The 19902-nt window shown below is 36.1% G+C and overlaps 1 protein-coding gene across 5 annotated transcripts in view; it reads left to right on the top strand.

The window, feature by feature from the left end:
- The window catches only part of ORC5 (origin recognition complex subunit 5), a 176994-nt gene that overhangs the window by 62813 nt on the left and 94279 nt on the right, over window positions 1-19902 (top strand). For 3 of the 5 annotated variants that reach the window (XM_087861164.1, XM_087861163.1, XM_087861165.1), the window contains one exon: window positions 6982-7094. In XM_087861164.1, the coding sequence (XP_087717290.1) occupies window positions 6982-7094 (113 nt within the window). Of the gene's footprint in view, window positions 1-6981; window positions 7095-16792; window positions 17605-19902 lie in introns of those variants that run through there. The other 2 variants (XM_045793425.2, XM_045793424.2) reach the window with 1 other exon arrangement.

Below are 19902 nucleotides of genomic sequence, written 5' to 3'. Positions count from 1 at the left end.
TCACATCCTAATTTAATTGCTTCATTTTGGTTTTAGATTTTTTTGTGTATTAACTTTTCCTAAATCATACCCTCCTCCCCCTCCAAATTGAGCATTCATCTTATTAATAGTTTGGAAGTGCCTTTTGACTGCTGTATCTTACAGTGATACTGTATCCTTCACACAATTTATATGATTATCCATGGAATTCTGGTAGTGACCTTAAGGGACTATCTATAGTTCAACTTACTGCCTTTGGAATTTTGTTGAAACTAATGTGATAAAAGTAATAAAAGTAAGCTATCCAAAAATATTCTTGAAATTCTAACTTAAGACAGATTTTTTTGTTTCTTTATGAAAAAATATATAAGAATAATTTAGCATACAATTTGAATTAAAGGATTAAATATATGAGAGTATATGAATCGCAGGAAAGTAGAAGTTATAAGAAATATTATAAGGAAGTGCCACTGGCAGAGTAAAAATGAAATTAATGTTTTCTATTTTAAAAGAAAACTACTAAAGAAACCTGTATTTAATAATAAGATTAATGTGTGAGTTTCAAATGACTATTACTAACCTACTTTAGCAAATGAATCCCTTACAGAAAAATAGAAAAGATTGAAGTTAATGAATGTATTTTGCCGTAGGAAACTGTGTTAATTCTTTTCTATATATTCTTAAAATTTCAGACCTACTTTCTCATGATTTCTACCTGCTTCCAAAATAGAAAGGGTAACGAGTTTGTCTTGATATTCAGTGATGTATATACTCTTCTTCCCAAGACCCCCACTATCCCTTGGCTGCTGATCTTATTCTGTGTCTCATCCCTTCATAGTAAAGATCACAAGTAACTCATAAGAGAGATGAGCACTGGGCCTGCATGTTTTCATTATTAAGTGAACCTTTCTTTAAATCTCTTTTAAAATCGGTTTTATCTGTGCTGATATACCTTGATTTTTTTTTAGTTAGTATTTGATGTATTTCGTTCTGTCTTCTGTTTTAGAGGTATCTCTTCTAAACAGTACATAGTTGGATTTATTTTTTTCAGGCAATCTTTGTTTTCAATTTTCAGCAATTAGTTTCCTTTTAATATAATTACTAATATAATTTTGTTTATATCTATTATAATTTTATACTTTCTATTTTTGTTCCTTACTTTCTTTTAGATTATTTTTATAATTTAGTTTTTCCTCTCTACTAATTTACAAGTACACACTGTTGTTTCTGTTCTCTCAGTTATTATTTTAAAAATTATAACATTTGTACTTATCAAAGACAAGATTTAATAAGTATTGTTATTTTCTCAGATACCATGGGACCTTAGAACATTTTAACTTCATTTTCTGTACTCCCAATTTATATATTACTGGTACTGTGCCCTTTAATCTTATTTTTAAACCCATAATACATTATTGTTATCATTTCTGCAGGCACATTCATTTAGATTTACCATCATATTTTCCACTATCTTCATTCTTCATTTCTTCTTGCATTTCACCTTTTAATGGGATGCTTTCCCTTCACATTGGAGATACATTTTAGAAATTTCCTTGAGTAGGGATCTCTTGGTAGCAAATCTTTGATTGTTCTTAGTTTGGAAATGCATTTAATTCATCCTCGTTAAAAGATTGTTTTTTTCTGGGTGTACAGTTCTGAGTTAATGGTAATTTTCTTCAGTACATTGAAGCTATCTTTTCACTATTTTATGGCTTTCGTTGTTCTTAAGAAATCTCTAGGTCCAACTGCTGCTTGTAGGAAGGTAATGTGTTTTCTTCTCTAGCTGCTTTTAAGAACTCCTCTTATCTTGTACAGGGCTACACTTCCACTATGATGTGTCTAGGTGTGGATTTCTTTTAATTCCTCCTTCTGTGGATTTATTTAGCTCTTTAATTCTGTGCTTTGGTGTTTTTCATCTTCTCAAATGAATTCCCGTCTGTTACCTCTTCAGATACAGCTTGTGCCCCCTTTTGTCCATCTCTGTTTTCCTTCTAGATCTTTGATGAGAAATATGTTCAATCATCTCTTTCATATTTTCCCTCTTTGTATCTCTGTACTCTGCATTTTGGTTAATTTCTTCAGAACTCTTCCTATGTTCCTTAATTTTCTCTATAGCTGGTTCCAGACTGCTATATAATTTTTAATTTGTTGTACTTTTAATACAGGTATTTTAAGCCTGCAGATAGTTTTAAGTTTTACTTTATGTTTCTAAACAGGTCAAGCATGGTATATTATTCAGAAAGCTATATGAAATTCAAAGTTTTCAAATAAAATAACATAGTTTTATTTTTTATTTTATTTTATTTTTTTATTATGTTAGTTACCATACAGTACTTCATTAGTTTTTGATGTAGTGTTCCATGCTTCATTGTTTGCGTGTAACACCCAGTGCTCATTGCAATACGTGCCCTCCTTAATACCCATCACCATGCTAATGTAGTTTAAATTAATGAGCTGTTAGAAAAACTCATTAAATTTGAAATTGAAAAATAATGCTAATAGGTAGTAATCATATAAATAATACCTCATATTACTAAATAAATACTGCGTTCCAGGCACTGTGCTGAGTGCTTTACAGATGACCTCATTTGATGGGCACATCACTATTCCACACGTTTTTAACAATGAACTTAATTTTAACCATTTTTGTTCCATTGAACTTTAACTCTTATACTAGGTAAATGGAAGCTCTTATTTTTTATGAAAATGTTGAATAACTTGAATTATTTTTACCATCCATTAACTTTACTCATATGTGCATATAAAATTTAACTAAGAAAAGCATTTATTAGCTTATGAAATAATTTTTCCTTGAATCAGTTTTGCTTTCCGTATATCTTCATGGGATGAGGTAAGAATACTAACAATAGAAATAACTTCACTTAGAAAATAGCAGTAATCTCTGCCAGCTGTAGGCTACTTTGGGTTCTCTTTGATTTTTTATCACCTGGATTCCCATTTCTATCGTTTCATTTTCCTCTTTGCATTTCCAGTGAAAATGTGAAGGAATCTTACGCAATTGAAATGATTTAATTACCTATTTGGCTCTCTTCATTTTAATCCCTATGTGATTCAGAATCAGTCAAGAAAACAAGGTCTTTCATTTTTCACCTATCAATACCTGTTATTAAACTTTCAAAAATTAAAGTTAAAGGTAATGATTTAAAAATATTCTTTTTACATCCCTATTGTAACGTGTACCAATTTTGATATTTGTTAACACCACTATATTATTTGGGGGCAAACCCTAGGAAAGAAGGGGTATATTGTTTGTAATTTATGGACTGGAAGATATATGTCTGATGACTAAGTTTCCAGATAGGTAGCAGTGTTACCAGTTCATTAGTTTTAGCCATTTTTTAAACTTTTCCTATTGCTTATAGTAATTTATGTAATTACTTGAATAAAGGAGTTGATCAGATACAGTTTATGTTTTTGGACTTCAGTCAAACACAGTAGTGTCACAAGTAGAACTTATGTTATCTTTAAGTACTAAAAACAAGTTTAAAATGTTCATGTCACAGTTTGGAAAATTAAAAGTGAGAGACAGCTCAGTGAGACTAGGGGGCAGCAGTGGTAAGGTCTGGTGGTGTAGCCTGCAGAGTCAGGACTCTAGAGCTGTTGTTTGGGCGGGTGCTTCAGGAACTGGCCATTAGCTTTTAGGTTTTTCGTAGGTTTTTGGTTTTGTAGATTTTCCTAGAGGTGGTCAGTATCTCAGGAATATGATTACAATTAATTATGTTGGTCAAATCTCAGGAGACAAATGTATAAGCCAGAATGCCCGTTTATTGATAAATATTTTTAAGCAGACTAGGTAATTGAAAAAAATTATTAAGCAGCTGGGATATTTAAGTTTACTGATCAGCTCAATAAACTCAGAATTAAAATACTCATTTCTTAATAGGTATGATTTATTGAACAATTCCTCTGTGCCAAGCATTGAAATAGTACCTTGACTTTCTGCTCATTTTTGGTTATCTCATAAATACTTAGAATATACTGCATGGTTGGTTTAATATTATTCAGATTTTTAGTTTTGCAAATTGAGGCTCAATTTGTTGAAGTGACTAATCAATTGTAGTAAATGGAAGAAGATAGGTCTTCCTAACTTTGAGTGTTCCCTCTTTCTTGTCTGAAATGAGAAGATTAAGCATGGAATCAAAGTGGGTTCAGGAGTGGGAGTGGGAAGGAGATGATTGGATGATCTTAATACCTTGAGTGACAGCTAAACAACTCCACCTCCACAGTGAGCACCTACTCAGATTTCTAAATTAATGGGCAAGGAGTCTTTTAGTCCCATTACTGGAGGCACACTACCAAGTCTGTTCTCTTGAATGCTTCCTTTTTTACAGATCATCCCCATTCGTTCAGCACATACTTTTTTTCAGACAAGAGTCTAACGTAACTCATTAGATGTTAGCTCTCTTAGCTGTGATCACAGTTTAGTTATGATTTTCAAAAGTTTTGAATTGTAGTTAGGAAAGCTAAATCCTAGCCAGTTGAGTTTCTGGCACCATCCTGTCATTATCACTTCGGGCAAGTCGGCGAGCATTTTGATTTCCACATTGGTTAAATTAATTATCTGAATCTAGCAATTTTCTAATGCAGGGGTTGGCAAGTTTTTTTGGTAAAGAGCCACATTGTAAATATTTTAGGTTTTGCAGGCAAAGAGGCAAAATGGAGGATATTTTATATAGGTACTTACATAAGTAATAGAGAAGACTCTTATTCCAATCTTTCTGCCTGGCGTGAGGTCATCACATTTTGTGGGCATGTTTTGTGTTCAGTTGCCATCAGCTGGAGACATTTTGGGGGACAAAGAAGGAAGGGACCTGGCAGGCACGACAGGCAGGGTTACTGCCGTGGTCAGTTTCACTCTTTGTCACAATGACATTCAGGTTTCTGTGCATTCTTCTTTCCTCCTGGACAACACAGCTGTCTCAACAAATTTCGAAGGATTGCCAGTATACAGACCATATCCTGTGATTTCCAGCAACTCCCTCCCACCCCTACCCCCCAAAATCTACAAATTTAAAAACACTAGAAAAACTTCATGAGTTGGAAATTAATTCTAAAATAGCTTAGGGGCTAAAGAAGAAATCAAAACAGAAATTAGAACTGGAGTGTATAACTACTTCTGAGATAGTAGAGCAAATTATATAATGGAAAAGTATTATAATTCAGTTCAGTAAAAGGTGAGAAAGAGGGGCACCTGGGTGGCTCAGTTGGTTGAGCATCTGGCTCTTGGTTTTGGCTCAGGTTGAGATCTTGGGGTCCTGGGATCGAGCCCAGCGTCAGGCTCCATGCTGAGCAGGGAGTCTGCTTGAAGATTCTCTCTCTGCCCCTCCCTCCCCTTGTGCACACGTGTGCTCTCTCTCTCTTTCTCTCTCTGTCTCAAATAAATAAGTCTTTTTTAAAAAGGCAAGAAAGACACATAAAGAAAAGCAAATAGGTTAATATAATGATAGAAATAAAATTTTAGGATATCATTACAATAAAAGCAAGTGGAGCGTATAGTCTAACTAAAAGGTAAAGATTGTCAGACTGGCTATGAAAAGGTAATCCCAATACATATTGTTTACATGAGAACTGTCTAAAGTTAAGAAAATATAAAATTTGAAAACAAGATGTTGAAAAAGGAAAAAAGATTATCACTTAAGACAATGTTGATATAGGTATATTAATATTAGAAAAATACACTAAGGCAAAGGCATTACTGAAGAAAGCGACCATTAGATAGTAATGAAAAGGTTTAATTTACCAGCAAAACACAGTGATTTTAAGTGCATGCATTTAATAATAGGTTCAAAAGTATAAGGCAAAAACTAACAATTACAAAAGGAAAAGGACAGACTCTTTCTCATAATGGGAGCCTTTTATCAATTTTGATAGATGAAATAGATAAAAACTGGAGATTGTAAGATTTCAACCCTACAAATAAGCTTGTTCTAATAGACCTGTAAAACAACATACAACAGCTGCAGAATGCATAACTCTTTTCAACATACACATCTATAAAAAACGTTTCAAGGCATAACCTAATTTGTGATATTGAATTAGAAGTTAAAGTCTTCACTTTTTGAGTGCAGAGCTTCATATTTTGATATATTAATACAAAATGTTTTTCTGTTTAGCAAAAGTGCTTCATATTTGCTAAATATAGAATTTTCTGTATATAAAATACTGTGGTATCTACCATCTGTTCCTTTTTTAATTTGTTAATAAAGTAATGACAGCTGACTGAACACTGCATAACACTTTTCTCTTTAAAATGGGAGACAAGGGGCGCCTGGGTGGCACAGTGGTTGAGCGTCTGCCTTCGGCTCAGGGTGTGATCCCGACGTTATGGGATCGAGCCCCACATCAGGCTCTTCAGCTGTGAGCCTGCTTCTTCCTCCTCCACTCCCCCTGCTTGTGTTCCCTCTCTCGCTGGCTGTCTCTATCTCTGTCAAATAAATAAATAAAATCTAAAAAAAAAAAAAAAAAATGGGAGACAGAATGGAGTCTATGTAGCGTAGTAGGATGAGCAGGGACTGTAGGTTTGAAATCTTGCTAAGCCACCTGAAGGATGGTCTGAAGGATGTGTTTATGTCTCATCTAACCAGTTACCCAACTCTGAAAAAGGCCCACATCCACATTTTAACTGCTCAGTTCTCAAGGGAGTACAGATAACATTCTGAGGTGTTAAGATAGAAACTCCATAAAATTCTGAGTAAAGAAGGAATGTGCTTTATTTGTAGTTTTTAAAGATTAGCAATCGTTTGAGTTATTAATGAAACAAAGCTGTCTCTAGTGGAATCCTTAAAGACTGATTGTTAGTTTAACCAGGACTTCAGGCATATGTACAAATTTGTGTATACCAATTTCAAAGTTATATTCTTTGCAGTTATTCTTATGAATTCAGTTATATATCTTTATCAAAGGAACTATAAAATGCTTTAGAAATGAGGACATCATGTAAGCTCATCAAAACAGCTCATAAAAATGTTTTCTTATTTTTAGATTACCTCTCTAGTGACCCTTCAGCTATTAACCCTGGTTGGCCATGACGATCAGCTTGATGGACCAAAATACAAATGCACGGTATCTCTAGATTTCATCAGAGCTATTGCTAGGTAAGCATAGAATAATCGTTGATGTAAAATGTCTTGAATTATGTAAATGATATACTAAATATAAAAATTAATGTTCTTCCTAATGTAATGTCGTTAGTCAGTTAAGCAAGAGAAGATCATTTAAGTGCCAAGAATGAATAAGTTTCACTGTAGAATGAACTCTCTCATCAATTTACACATGACATAAAATTGGGAGAAGCAGCTCATATGTTAGATGGCAAAAAGGAAGATTCTGAAAGACCTAAAAAGATTGGGGTAATGGTCCCATAGAAGCAAGGTAGGATTTAACGGACAGTTGACTACAAAAAACTCAAATGTCCTAAAACAAGGTGGGAGAGACCCGGCTTAAGTCCTATGTATTTTAGCTGATGGCAAGGTTTTAATGATCCTGGTGTCTCATTCAGGGGATATAATAGGTCTGCTGTGTGTTCCCATCGGCAGAACAAATCTGGTGTGCTGTCCTGTGCTTTGCATTTTAAGAGGGGCATCGACAAATGGGCACATGCCAAGGGGGGCAGGAGGAGAGTGGTAGAATGAAGAGCCACGTCATCTCCCTGACTGAGGGACAGGGTATGAGAGCAAGTCCTAGGAAGGATACAGTAACTGTCTCAAGTATTTCAGGGGTTTTCACGTACAAAGTGGATGAGACTACCGAGTAATTTTTGAAAGAAGTTCTAGGGAAGAAAGTATGTCTGTCAAAATGAGAGCTGTTTAAAAATGTAACTAGTTTCCTCACAGAGAGGTCTACTTACTGTTATGAAAAATGTTCCAGCCATTTATATGAATGAATGACCTCATCTCATGGTTGCAGCCGGATAGCATCAGTCAGGCCATGTGGTAGAAGAGGTAAATGTGCATGTAAACTGATAGGTGGAACAAGATAGTCTGTAAGACAGTGCTTTCCCGACCCTTTTGAATACAAAGATTTGATTTTTTAATATCCTTCAGTTAATCTTGAAAATATTTACATATATTGTGGAATTATATATAGGCATGAAACATTATTTATTCAGGCTAAAAATAGTGCTTGACATGGGTCTGGATGTGCAGAGCTCCTCAGATGAAATTGACAGCTTCCTAACATTCTAAAGTCCGCAGGTTGGCAGCCTCTGCCCCAGAGAAAAAATTCTGTGATCTTATGATGGAGGTATTTGAGATAGTTTGATGGCATGTAGATTCTAAAACATAAAGTGAGGGTTTTAAAATGTGTTGTTATGGCAAAACTGGGCAAACTTTTACCCAGAAGAAATTGAACAGAAACTTTGAATGTATTCGGTGTGACCGTAAGGGGCAGTACCTTTCTTTTTATAAACAATGATTTTTAAAAACTCTGTATATAAGAGCCTTTATCAAAGACATAACTTTTGAATGAAGCATATTTATTTCAGGGATTTTGTCATTACTGTAAATGTGTTGGGTTGTCCCCCAACATAAACGTGTACAAGGCAGAGGCTTACGAATGTCCAGTACGATCAATGTACAGTGAACCAAACAGAAACTTAATTCTAGCATCAGTGATATTAAACACGCCCAGAGAAGTGTGCTTCCATTTACCACCTAAGAAGGGAGCAGGACTTGTAGACCTGGGATTCTGTCATAGAGCTTGGGATCTCTGTAGCTTGCTTTGTTACTTTTGTTTTCTCTTCCTCGCCTTCCGTGGGCAGTGTTCAAAGAATAACCACCTCCTTTCCCCACATCTTCCCTCTTCCACTCCCTCATCCCCATGATGTTTTGTGTTCCTTTTCTGCTCAAATAACCTTCCATTCTTTCTTTCTCTCCCTCCCATATCCTGCTGTCTTCTCCTAATATTCTTCCTCATTCCCTTAATGAAAACCTTATTCTTACCTGGGGATACTCCTTCCGCTGAAGTTACCTTTAATGGTAGCTACTCATTTTCTCACACTTTAATCTCTCAAGTTTGGATGCTCCTTAAGTGTCACCCTTCCTTCTTGTTGCCACTTCCAAATTGCTGCTTCCCCCATCTTGTTGTAGAGATGTGGACTTCTTTGGGCCTCTTGCAATCTGGCTCTGTTTCCCCATTCTCGTTATGCTTGATTATCTTCTACCAGCCTCGCACCCATTCCACCTCCTGTACTGAAGAATAGAGCACAAGGTTCACAGGCTTCTTTTTAACCCTGATTCTTGACTCTTTTCAAATTCACTCTGTTCAGCATTCACCTGTTTTACAGAAAAAAATTGTAACCATCAGTTGAGAATTCCTTCACTGGAGTTCTACCAACAGGGGAACTACCTACGTAGCTGCTCATCTTGTTTCCTTTTTCAGTAGGTGGGGTCTCTCTTCCACCTGTGATCTGAATTTTATCTCCTCCATCTTCCCCAGAACCTTTTTTTTGAAGTGTTCTCAGGCTGTTTGTCTTCTCAGTGGCATCTAACACTGATGACCACTCTCTTTCTTAAAACTCTTTTTTTAGAGCCCATGATTCCATCTTTTGGTTTTCTTCTTTATTCTTTGGCTGTTTTTCTAAAGCTCTTTTGCCAGTTTATCCTTTCCACCTGACCTTTAAATGTAGCTGGTCCTTGAGACTTGGCTCTTTTCTCTTTTCATACTGTACTTCTTCCCTAGGCAATTTTAGCTATACCCATGACTTAAGCAACCATCTCTATATTAATAACTCCTCAGTTTTTAAAGGCCAGACCTTTATTCTAGTATTCTTGACCTTTATTGGATGTTTCTCAGCTACACCAATACATTTCCAAAACTGAACTCAGGAATTCTAACCTCTACTTCTGCCTGCCAACAAAAAAAAAGAATGATCCAGCTTTCCTCCAGTGTTGTGTATTTCAGTGGTTAATACTGCAGTCTGCCCCATTGTATGAGGCTGACACCTGGGAGTCATTCTTGACATTTCTCTCTCCCACACTCCCAGTATCCAAGTGTTAGTCCTGTTAACTACCAAGTCTCTCCTATAGATCTCAAAGTCATTCACTTACATTTGTCCTATTAACCTCTCTAGACCAGGCCCCCATCATCTCTTCTCTAGTAGCCTTCTGATTGTTCTTCTGTCTACTCTTATCCTTTATAATTTGTTGTCCACACTATAGCCAGAATGATTTTATACAAATTTAATGGCACCCTCCTACTTAAAAGTCTGCAATACATCTTTTTAAATTAGTGTTTGTTTTTTGGGGTAATTACCGAATGGTGGAATTACTGGATCATATGGTATTTCTATTTTTATTTTTTTTGAGGAAGCTCCGTACTGTTTTCCACAGGGGCTGCATCAACTACATTCCCACCAACAGTGCATGAGGGTTCCCTTTTCTCCACATCTTCACCAGTACTTGTAATTTCTTGTATTTTTGATACTAGCTATTCTGACTGGTATGAGGTGATACCTTATTGTGGTTTTGATTTGCATTTCTCTGATGATTAGTTGAGCATCTTTTCATATGGCTGTTGGCCATCTATATGTCTTTGCAGAAGTGTCCAGGTCCTCTGTTCATTTTTAAATCTCTTTTAATCCTCTTTTTTAAATAATCTTTTAATCCTCTCTTTTAATTGGATTGGATGTGTGTGTGTGTGTGTGTGTGTGTGTGTGTGTGTGTTGAGTGGTGTAAGTTCTTTATATATTTCGGATATTACCTCCTTATGGAAAAAACCCCCCACCGATTCGAAAAGATACATGCACCCTTGTGTTTATTGCAGCATTATTTTCAATAGCCGAGATATGGAAGCAGCCCAGGTGTCCTTCGATAGATGAATGGATAAATATGTGGTACATATATGCAATGGACTATTACTCAGTCATGTAAAAGGGATGAGATCTTGCCATTTGCAACAACATGGGTGGATCTGGAGGGTATAATGCTAAGTGGAATTTTTAAGTCAGGCTGAGAAAGACAAATACCATATGATTTCGTTTATATGTAGAATCTAAAAAACAAAGAAACTCTTTAAATACAGACAACAAATTGGTGGTTGCCAGAGGAGAAATGGGTGTGGAGATAGGTGAAATAGATAAAGGGGATTAAGAGGTACAAACTTCCAGTTACAAAATAAATCATGGAGATGAAAAATACAGAATAGGAAATATAGTCAATAAGATTGCGATAATGTTGTTTGGTGACAGATGGTGACTGCACTTATTGTATGAGTCCTGAGTAATGTATAGAATTGTGGAATCAGTATGTTGTACTTCTGAAACTAATATAACATGTCAGTTATATCAATTATACTTCAAAAAAAAAAGTCTTCGATAGTTTCTTATGACTCTTGGGATAAAAAATCAAGAATCTTTAATGTAGCTTACAAGGCCCCTGGTGATCTGGCCCCTGTCCCATCACTGTGTCTCCCACCCACAGTGGTACACACGCTGCTCTCCAAGGTATTTGCACTTTAACCTTGCTGGCTGTTGTTAGTTCTTCATATTCACCATTCTGCTTCCCATCTTGGCAAATGCAGCACTTTCCATCACCTTGTCTCCTTCATCTAGCTAATCACCGCATAGCCTTTAGATTTCAATTTAAGTGAGAAGAAGCATTCTTAAACATACCATGACCACCATCATTCCCCCACTCCATTCACAGTATACAGGTATACAGGTCTCATTGTTTTCCTCTGATACTTATCATAGTTTTGATTAATTACTTAATAATTCAAATTCATCTTTCTTTCTACAGTATAAGTCCATGAAGCTCAATACGGACTGTGTTTGTGCCAATCACTGCCTTACCTCAAACTTAAACAATGTTTTAAATTAGTATATGCTAAATACATAAATAGTTCATGTTTTCCTATAGTGATTAGCAGTAAAACTTCAGATGAAAGGGAACCATTGTGCACTTGTTTTTTTGGGGCAGCAACAAGAAGGGAGCTAAGGATACGGAGTTTCATTCCAAATCAAGGTGTGGTGGAGATAAGAGATCTCAAGGATAGTTACCAAAGAAGAGGTAGGTATGTCTAGTTCAGACTCCTATGGTAGAGAATGAATGATTAGATCAGAGGACACAGCCTAAATGTCCAAAACAAGGGAATGGATCAATAACTTATTGTATATTCTTATTTTAAAAAACCACTATGCAGTTATTAAAAATCACGCTTTGAAAGGATAAAAACACAGAAAAATACTTGCGATACAAGCTTAAGTGGATAAAGCAGTTATATGTGGAGTTATATAAATATATACACAAGAAAAGTAGGAAAACCTGAGGGAAGGGTGTGATGATCAAAACTGGCAGCTGATGCCAAGAAATCAAGCAGAGTCCATCTGATTTACTGATAAAACACCATTTGTAACTTTATCAGGAACACTTACAGGAATACAGTGGGTTAGAAGTCAGGTTATAGCATATTTAAATAGTATTTATAAGAAAATTGGTGCAGCAAATAGAATGTTTCTGATTCATTTGTTCACTTAACATTTGTTGTGTTGCCCGTTATAATCACTGTGCCAGGCTTTGGGGATATAGCAACAAGTAGAACAGACTTATATCCTATCCTCATGAGCCTGTATTCTAGGATTTTTTTTATTTTATTTTTTTATTTTTTTTGCTGTGAAGGGGAAGAGAGGATTGTTACCTACTAAAGGGGTTATGGAGTTGTGAGAGGGTTATTATTTAAGGGTTTGAACATATTTAAATGCTGATGGGAAAGGTGATAGAGGAGAATTAAGGATACAGAGGACAGAGATTAAAGATTGAAATGGTATATCAACATGGGATTTTAGAAACATGAGTTGAAAGAAATAACGGATGAAAGAGGGGACTCTTTTTGCATTACAACAGGAGGAAAAACTAGATTCAGATGGCACCGTTTGGAAGTTTGGTGGCAAGAAGTTGAGGGAGTTCTGATGTATTCTATTTTGCCTTTAAATGGGGAGACAAAACTGAGATCAAGGATAGAAGTAGTAGCAGTTTGAGAGGAATATGGGTATTTGAAGTAGCTGCTGTGGGGGAATGGAAGAAGGTGTCGTCAGGAGAAGGAACTTGCTGGGAGTACTGAGGCCCATTTAATGTTCCTGACCTTGAATTTACAGTGGCACCAATCTGTGAAACTTAGAATCTTCTCTAATAGCATTCCATGTGGTAAGTACTGAGACAGAAAAGGAATATTGTTGAAATCACATAGGATTGAGGTTTAGCCAGGTGAATTTGGTGGATGCTAGCAAGTGAGTGCTTGAAGTAATGGACCATGGAGTCTAAGCTAGGAAGGGAAGGAAGGAAGTAAACCCAGTAGAGGGCCAGCAGTTCAGTGCCTGCACGTAATAGTAAGTGTTTGTAGATCACAAGCAAGTGAAGGGGCTTGTGAACTGGTTGTGTCAAGGTGTTCCAGATAGAACAGATAGAAGCTCTTAGAAAAAGAGCTTGGGGATCAGAGGATAGCATTCCTGAATTTATGTTTTTAGAGGTAGAATATTTCTGAATATGGTCATGAAAGTAGAAAAGAAGGCCATTGGAGGTAGGAAAGACAGGTGTGCAATGAGGTCACTAAAGCTGATGCAGGTCTTGGGATGGAGAGGAAGACTGAACTGGGTGCTGCATGATATAGTGACTAAGATAGAGGGGCAGGGGGACACAAGGTGGTGAATAGAATGATCCGAGTCTCAGAGGAGCAGAGTATTTTGCACCAGGACACCAAACCCACCCAACAGGACTGCCTGGACTAACCTCATTAGAAAGAGCTGAAGAGGAGGCAAGTTCTTCAGGGGGAGCCAGATTTCAGGTAAGCCCAGAAGAGAAAAATCATTCATGGAAGAGGGAGAGGACGTAGAGAACTTTATTGACCAAGGAACACTGGAAAGGTTTGGACAGAGAAGCAGTGGGAGGCTTTAAAGGAAGCACAAAATATAGAGGTAGAATATGGGAGAAGACAGATGATGAAAAGCTTATTAAATATTGTCCTTGGGTTGTTCTTAATGTGAATGGTAGTTTTAAGTTTCTTTCTTACACAGTCATTGGGAAGATAACATAAGATAACAAGGCTGCTTAAAGTCTGGTTACAAATTGCCAGTGGAACCAAACTAAAAAAGAACTCAAACTGCCCACAAAAGTAAAAGGAAATAAAGTAGTATCCCGTGAGAAAAAAAGTATTTCAGTGTAGTATAAGAATAAGTACAGTGTAATAAAAGGATAACAGTAAAATTAAATCTTTAGACATGCCATATAACTAACTTGTATTAAAGTATTCTGAATTCTGATTTAAGAATTGATTACTCCTATGCAAATTGTCACTAAGATTGTTTATCGTATTTTTTCTATATGCTTACTTTCGAAAATAATTCATTTCAGTTCCAAGTATCTCCTGTATTATATGAGAACTATCCAAAACCTTAAAATCATATTTATATAAATTTAATATGCATCTGAAGCCATGAAAAGCCAGAGAAAGTACGTACAAAGTACATAATTCTCTTTGTAGAAGTTTAAAATGTTCTTTACAGTGAATTGTTTGTCTCTGAGTCCTATGAAGCACAAAGTTATCCTTGGAATGTGTGATGTAATTTTTGATGTTTTCCTTGTGGTTATTCTTTCAAATTCTGCCTTGTCTTAGAATAATGTATGTGGGGACCATCCATTAGGGGATGGAGGGATGATAGAGAAAGAGGCATTCATACATCTTGGGCAGTAAATGTTTCTTAAAGGAATGATTTTACATATTCATTTGTAATATTTACATTTTACATATTCAATTTCTGAATAATTTACTGTCATGAAAAAGTCCAGAAATCTTAATGGTATCATTCAGTGTCCTTGAGTACTTTCTAGTGGCAAAGCAGAGAAACGGAATGTAGTGAAACTTTTATAGACACTTAAATAGCGTAGTGTTTTTAAGTCAGTCCATTTTTTCTATCAAAGAAAACCTTATTGCAGAACTCTGCTCAAGTTACCCAACTAGAATGAGTAAAATAAAGGAGTCCCGCCACTAACAAATCACAGTATTTCATTTGTTCGTGTTCTTCTCTGGTCCTAGTCCATTATACAGATGCTTCGCCTGTGCTGTCACTACCGAGTTGTAATTCTGTTCTATTCCCTCATTTGTATTGTAGGTGTGTCTTCGTATTGGTCATTTTGTATGACTACCTCACATTCCATCAAATAATACCTTCTAATCTTGTAGTTTTGAAATGTAAATGTTTTAATCTTAGCTGCTTCTAAATTTTTTTCCCACACATGTCAAAAAACCCAAAAACCCAAAACAATAAAATTTAACATTTAAGTCTACCTTATCTTGTTACTTCAGGTTTATAACCTTAAAACCCAAAGTTATGGTGGGTATATGTGCCTGGAGAAATATACAAATTCTCCTTCCCTTTCTGCCTGTGGTTAGAAATAGCTTTTTAGGTCTGTTTCCTTCTAAGATCCTTTAAAAAAGATGATCTGAACCAATATGATTTATATATTTTGGCAATTTTGTCCAACTGGAAGTTTGTACTTCTTATGACTTTATTTAAAAAAAAGTGGTTAGTGGTACCTTGTTGCCAGTATATTTGGGTGGTCCTAGAATTGAACAGGAGAAAAACAAAAATAAAATAGATTATGAGATAAAAACCACACATTTTACGTCTTTATGCCTGAGATTTTTTTTTTTTTAATTTTAGTAACTGTTTTTAGTTGTTTTGTTACTGTTAATGATAACAAGATTGTCTTGGCAGTGTTTTTATACCATTTGGAAAGGTTTAGTGTTCTTCAGAGGCACTATTGTAATGAAGCAAATACGGTATTCTTTGGTCCTACATTAGGTACCACGATAGCTGGAGCATCTCATTTGAGCTATTTTTAAATGTGTTTTCATAAGCAGTATCCATAGTTCTCCATTCCAAATTTTAAACAATATTTGATATGTCAGTCATTTGCTTAGAAACTTTTTTAGAAAATGTATTATAAAATGATAGACAAAAACATTAATTGATGATAGTTTAATAAATAAGAGTGTGCAATTAGTGAATCTTTAAAAGACTGTTCTCCATGGATGATTATTTTTGCAGAATTGAATACTTTAAGGCTTTAATTTTATACTTATCGCTAGATCATTATAACTAATTATTTTGACCATTTATTCAAATAATAAACCTCCAAGGCTGAATATTTATAGTGAAGAATGAGTTTGGAGAAAGGAAAAATAATTATATGTCTCTGTCTCCCTGCTATTTTATTCTGCCTGCCATCAGAGTACAAAAATATACATTCACATCGTCTGTTTGTTGTATCGTATTCTTGGATCATACAGATTTAGTTACAATACACATCCAGGTCACCCAGTGTTAAAAGACTGAAAAGAATGAAAGCTACAAATGAGGACGGATGAGCTATGCATTATGTAATGATAAAACAGGTGTTTGGGAAGATAAACAGTGTTCAGAAGCAGAGAAGATTTAAATACTTTTGCATCTCTAATTATTATGGTTATTAGACAAAAAAGCAAATAGCTTTCAAATGAAATCTAAACTTTCTGTAGTATAATTGAAATACAGAATGTTGAATAGTTCTAACTTCATTTCCCTTTTTTCAGAAAAGCAAACTTTATGCATGGGAGAAAAAAGGAAACTTTATAAAAAACTTTGTTCCTAGTGACTTTTTATAAAATTAATTCCATTCCTATCATGGTGCTTTTGATAGCACTATAGGATTGGTTAGCATTGGTTGTGAATTATTTTGCATGTTCCTCCCAGAATCACACATACAAAGCTGAGCAGTCTAGGGGGTGAGGATGCTAACATATTATCTATTTTTGTTTATAGGACGGTGAACTTTGACATAATAAAATACTTGTATGATTTCTTGTGAAAACAAGCTTCAAAGCCATATGGACACTGTGACAATGACTAAGCCAAGCTGTGTTCATCCAACTACTTAGCTGGCCAGGGAGAGGAGTTCTTTGGCTCTATTGGATTTGTCCAGACAGGTGCTGGCCCAGCATGGAATCTGATGAAAATACTCTGATTGGTCTGGGTGGATGTGAGCAGAAGACTATTTACCAGGGACCCTGGAGTATTTGGAAGCAACGTGTTAATTATAAACAGCAGGGTTTGAGCGCAATCTGTTCTACTCTTAATGATGTTATCTTAACACTGAAATTGCCTGAAACCCATTTACTTAGGACTACATTTTGCTCTGTGAACTATCCCCTGCGCTTTGAACGTGCCAGCAGCCCTTGTATATAAGCCCAGTCTTTTCACTTCCTCTCCACAGGAGCCTCTGCAGTTGCTTGCCAAAGCAGATTTTCCTAAGGCCACCGTTTTAAAAGATCATAGTTGCAAAATATAATAAATAGAAGTTGGGTTTTTTTTTTTTAATCCAAGCTTGTATATGCTTATCCATCACCCTGATTTTCTGAAAAGGCACAAGGTAGTTCGATCAGATATAGGCCAGCTTTCCATCTCCAAGCCTGCTTAGTATCTGCAGTATGCTTATGTGTGGTTTTTCTGGTCACTCTTGCAATTAACCACCCAACCTAGCTTTTTAATCCGCATGATGGTTTTCCTTTTTTTTTTTAATCATTGGCCTTAAACAGTTCCGCAATAAAATGTTTTCCTGTTATATTGGTTATGAACCTTGGGTCTGGTTTTCTTGTCTGTTCATATTTTTGAAGAAGATTTCTGTTAGCAGTTAAATGCTAGAAAATTGTTCTAAGCAGATTTAAAGTGCTTAATTACAGAACCTAGTTTACATTTTAGGGGCATTTTATTCTTTCATTTCTTTTTCAAAGAAAAATTCTCGCAACAGACACTGCCAGATAGGAAACTTTTTCATGTAGTTATTGTCTGCCACATTCTGAATCAAAGAAAACAGGCTGTTGTGTGCTTGCATTTGTTTAGAGGTAATGAGATGGGGAGAAGGAATGGACTTCCTGTTTGCCTCCCAAAGGATGACAACACCCTCGCCTACATCGCTTGCCCCACAGAAGTTGGTGAAATTTTGTGTTCTGGAAGATGTTTGGAGAAACCAGGACCGGGGGACAGCCATGTGCATTGTGATTTCAGGCTTAGGTTTCCTACACGTAGAAATCCAGGTATCATTAAAGTGGAAAGCAGTGTGGATAGCTGAATCAAGGAGGAACAATACCACTTGGGAGTTTTCAGCTCTTCAGAGTTGGCTATAAAGTGGAAGGTCTGCTGTGCAGCCTTCTTTGGATAGGCTGGGACCAATTTGCATTTTGAGGGAAGAACTCTGGAATGCCAGAGGGAGAAGAGATTGTCAAATGGGCCACTGGGGTGAAGAACGGAAAGGAGGCAAAGTACACTTTCAGGAATGTAAGTGACTCTCCATGCCTCCTTCTCACTGCTGGCCACCTTTCCCCTGCCCAGCACCTAACCTGTTTCGTCCTGCCCCGTGAGGTGCTACCAGCCCCATGTGTGGCTTCCCTGCAGGAGACCTTGTAACCAGATTTTCCCTGCTCCTGACTGGACCGTAAGAACTTCTCTCTTTGTAATTTCCTTTCTAATGCCTTGCTAAATGACTCACTAACTAATTTGATTAATTTATTTAAATGAAGGCTAACAGAGCTTAATATGGATATTAGCATTCTAACAAGGGTCATCTGCAAATGAATTCTGTAATGGGAAGATCTGATCTCCAATTACAAGAAGGAATCTAATGATGAGAATTACGCTGGCTGATCGGCCAGATATTTCCATTAAGAGAGGAGATGCCTTGGGAGTGGAAATTGGTACAGCCACTATGGAAAACAGTATGGAGTTTCCTCAAAAAAATAAAAATAGAGCCACCATATGATCCAGCAGTTCTACTTCTGGCGATTTATCTGAAGAAAATGAAGAACTAATTTGAAAAGATATATGTACTACTGTGTTCATTGAGGCTTTATTTACAATAGCCAGGATATGGAAGCAACCTAAGTGTCCATCGATGGATGAATGGATGAGGAAGATGTGGTACATATATGCAATGGAGTACTACTTAGTCATAAAAAAGGATTGGAATCTTGCTATTTGCAGCCATGTGGATGGGCCTTGAGGGTGTTATGCTAAGTGAAATAAGTCAGAGCAAGACAAATACTCTGATTCCACTTTTATGTGAAATAAAAAAGACAAAATGAAACCAAACTAGATACAGAGAGCAGACCGATGGCTGCCGCAGGGGAAAAGCATTGAGGAGGGGGGTAGGGGGTGAAATCGGTGGAGAGTGTCAAGAGGTACAAACTTCCAGTTGTAAAATAATTAAGTCATGGAGATATATTATGCAGCATGGTAACTATAGACAATAATATTGTGTTGCATATTTAGAAGTTGCTAAGAGAATAAATCTTAAAAGTTCTCATCGCAAAAAAAGAATATAACTTTTCAACCCTCTTTTTAATATGTGCTTTATAAACATCTTCAGAGTGCCTGGGTGGCTCAGGTCATAATTTTAGCTCAGGTCATGATCTCAGAGTCCTGGGATTAAGCCCTGCCTTGGTCTTCCCACTCAGTGAGGAGTTTGCTTGAAATTCTTTCCCTCTCCCTCTGCCAGTCCTCCTACATCCCTTCCCCAGCTCACATGCTTCTGCTTTCTCTCTCTCAAAATACATGTAATCTTTAAAAGTAAACATCTTAATTTCTCACACCAAACATGATAAAATATATGAAAAATACTGTGTTGAAATTTATCAGGAAATTTTGTTTGTTATTAAAATAACATTCTGGTGCATCATTTGTAAAAGGAGAGGAGACACTTAAATTATGCTCTGCAAATATTCTACCTAGATCTAAAAATGATTTAGGTGGTAGAAGAAGAAAGTTACCATGCTGTGGGGTTTTAGTTTTTTTATATATGGTTGACCGTTCGAAAAATGTGTTCTTTCAATTACTATGACTCAGGTATATACCTAGTTAGGTGGAGATCATATGCCCTC

This window comes from Ursus americanus, chromosome 3 (genome assembly GCF_024610735.1).
Source record: "Ursus americanus isolate L20-20 chromosome 3, mUrsAme1.1.p, whole genome shotgun sequence".
NCBI classification, from domain to species: Eukaryota; Metazoa; Chordata; class Mammalia; order Carnivora; family Ursidae; genus Ursus; species Ursus americanus.
Note: the sequence above shows the minus strand (reverse complement) of the source record. Positions and strands in the feature narration are given on the sequence as shown.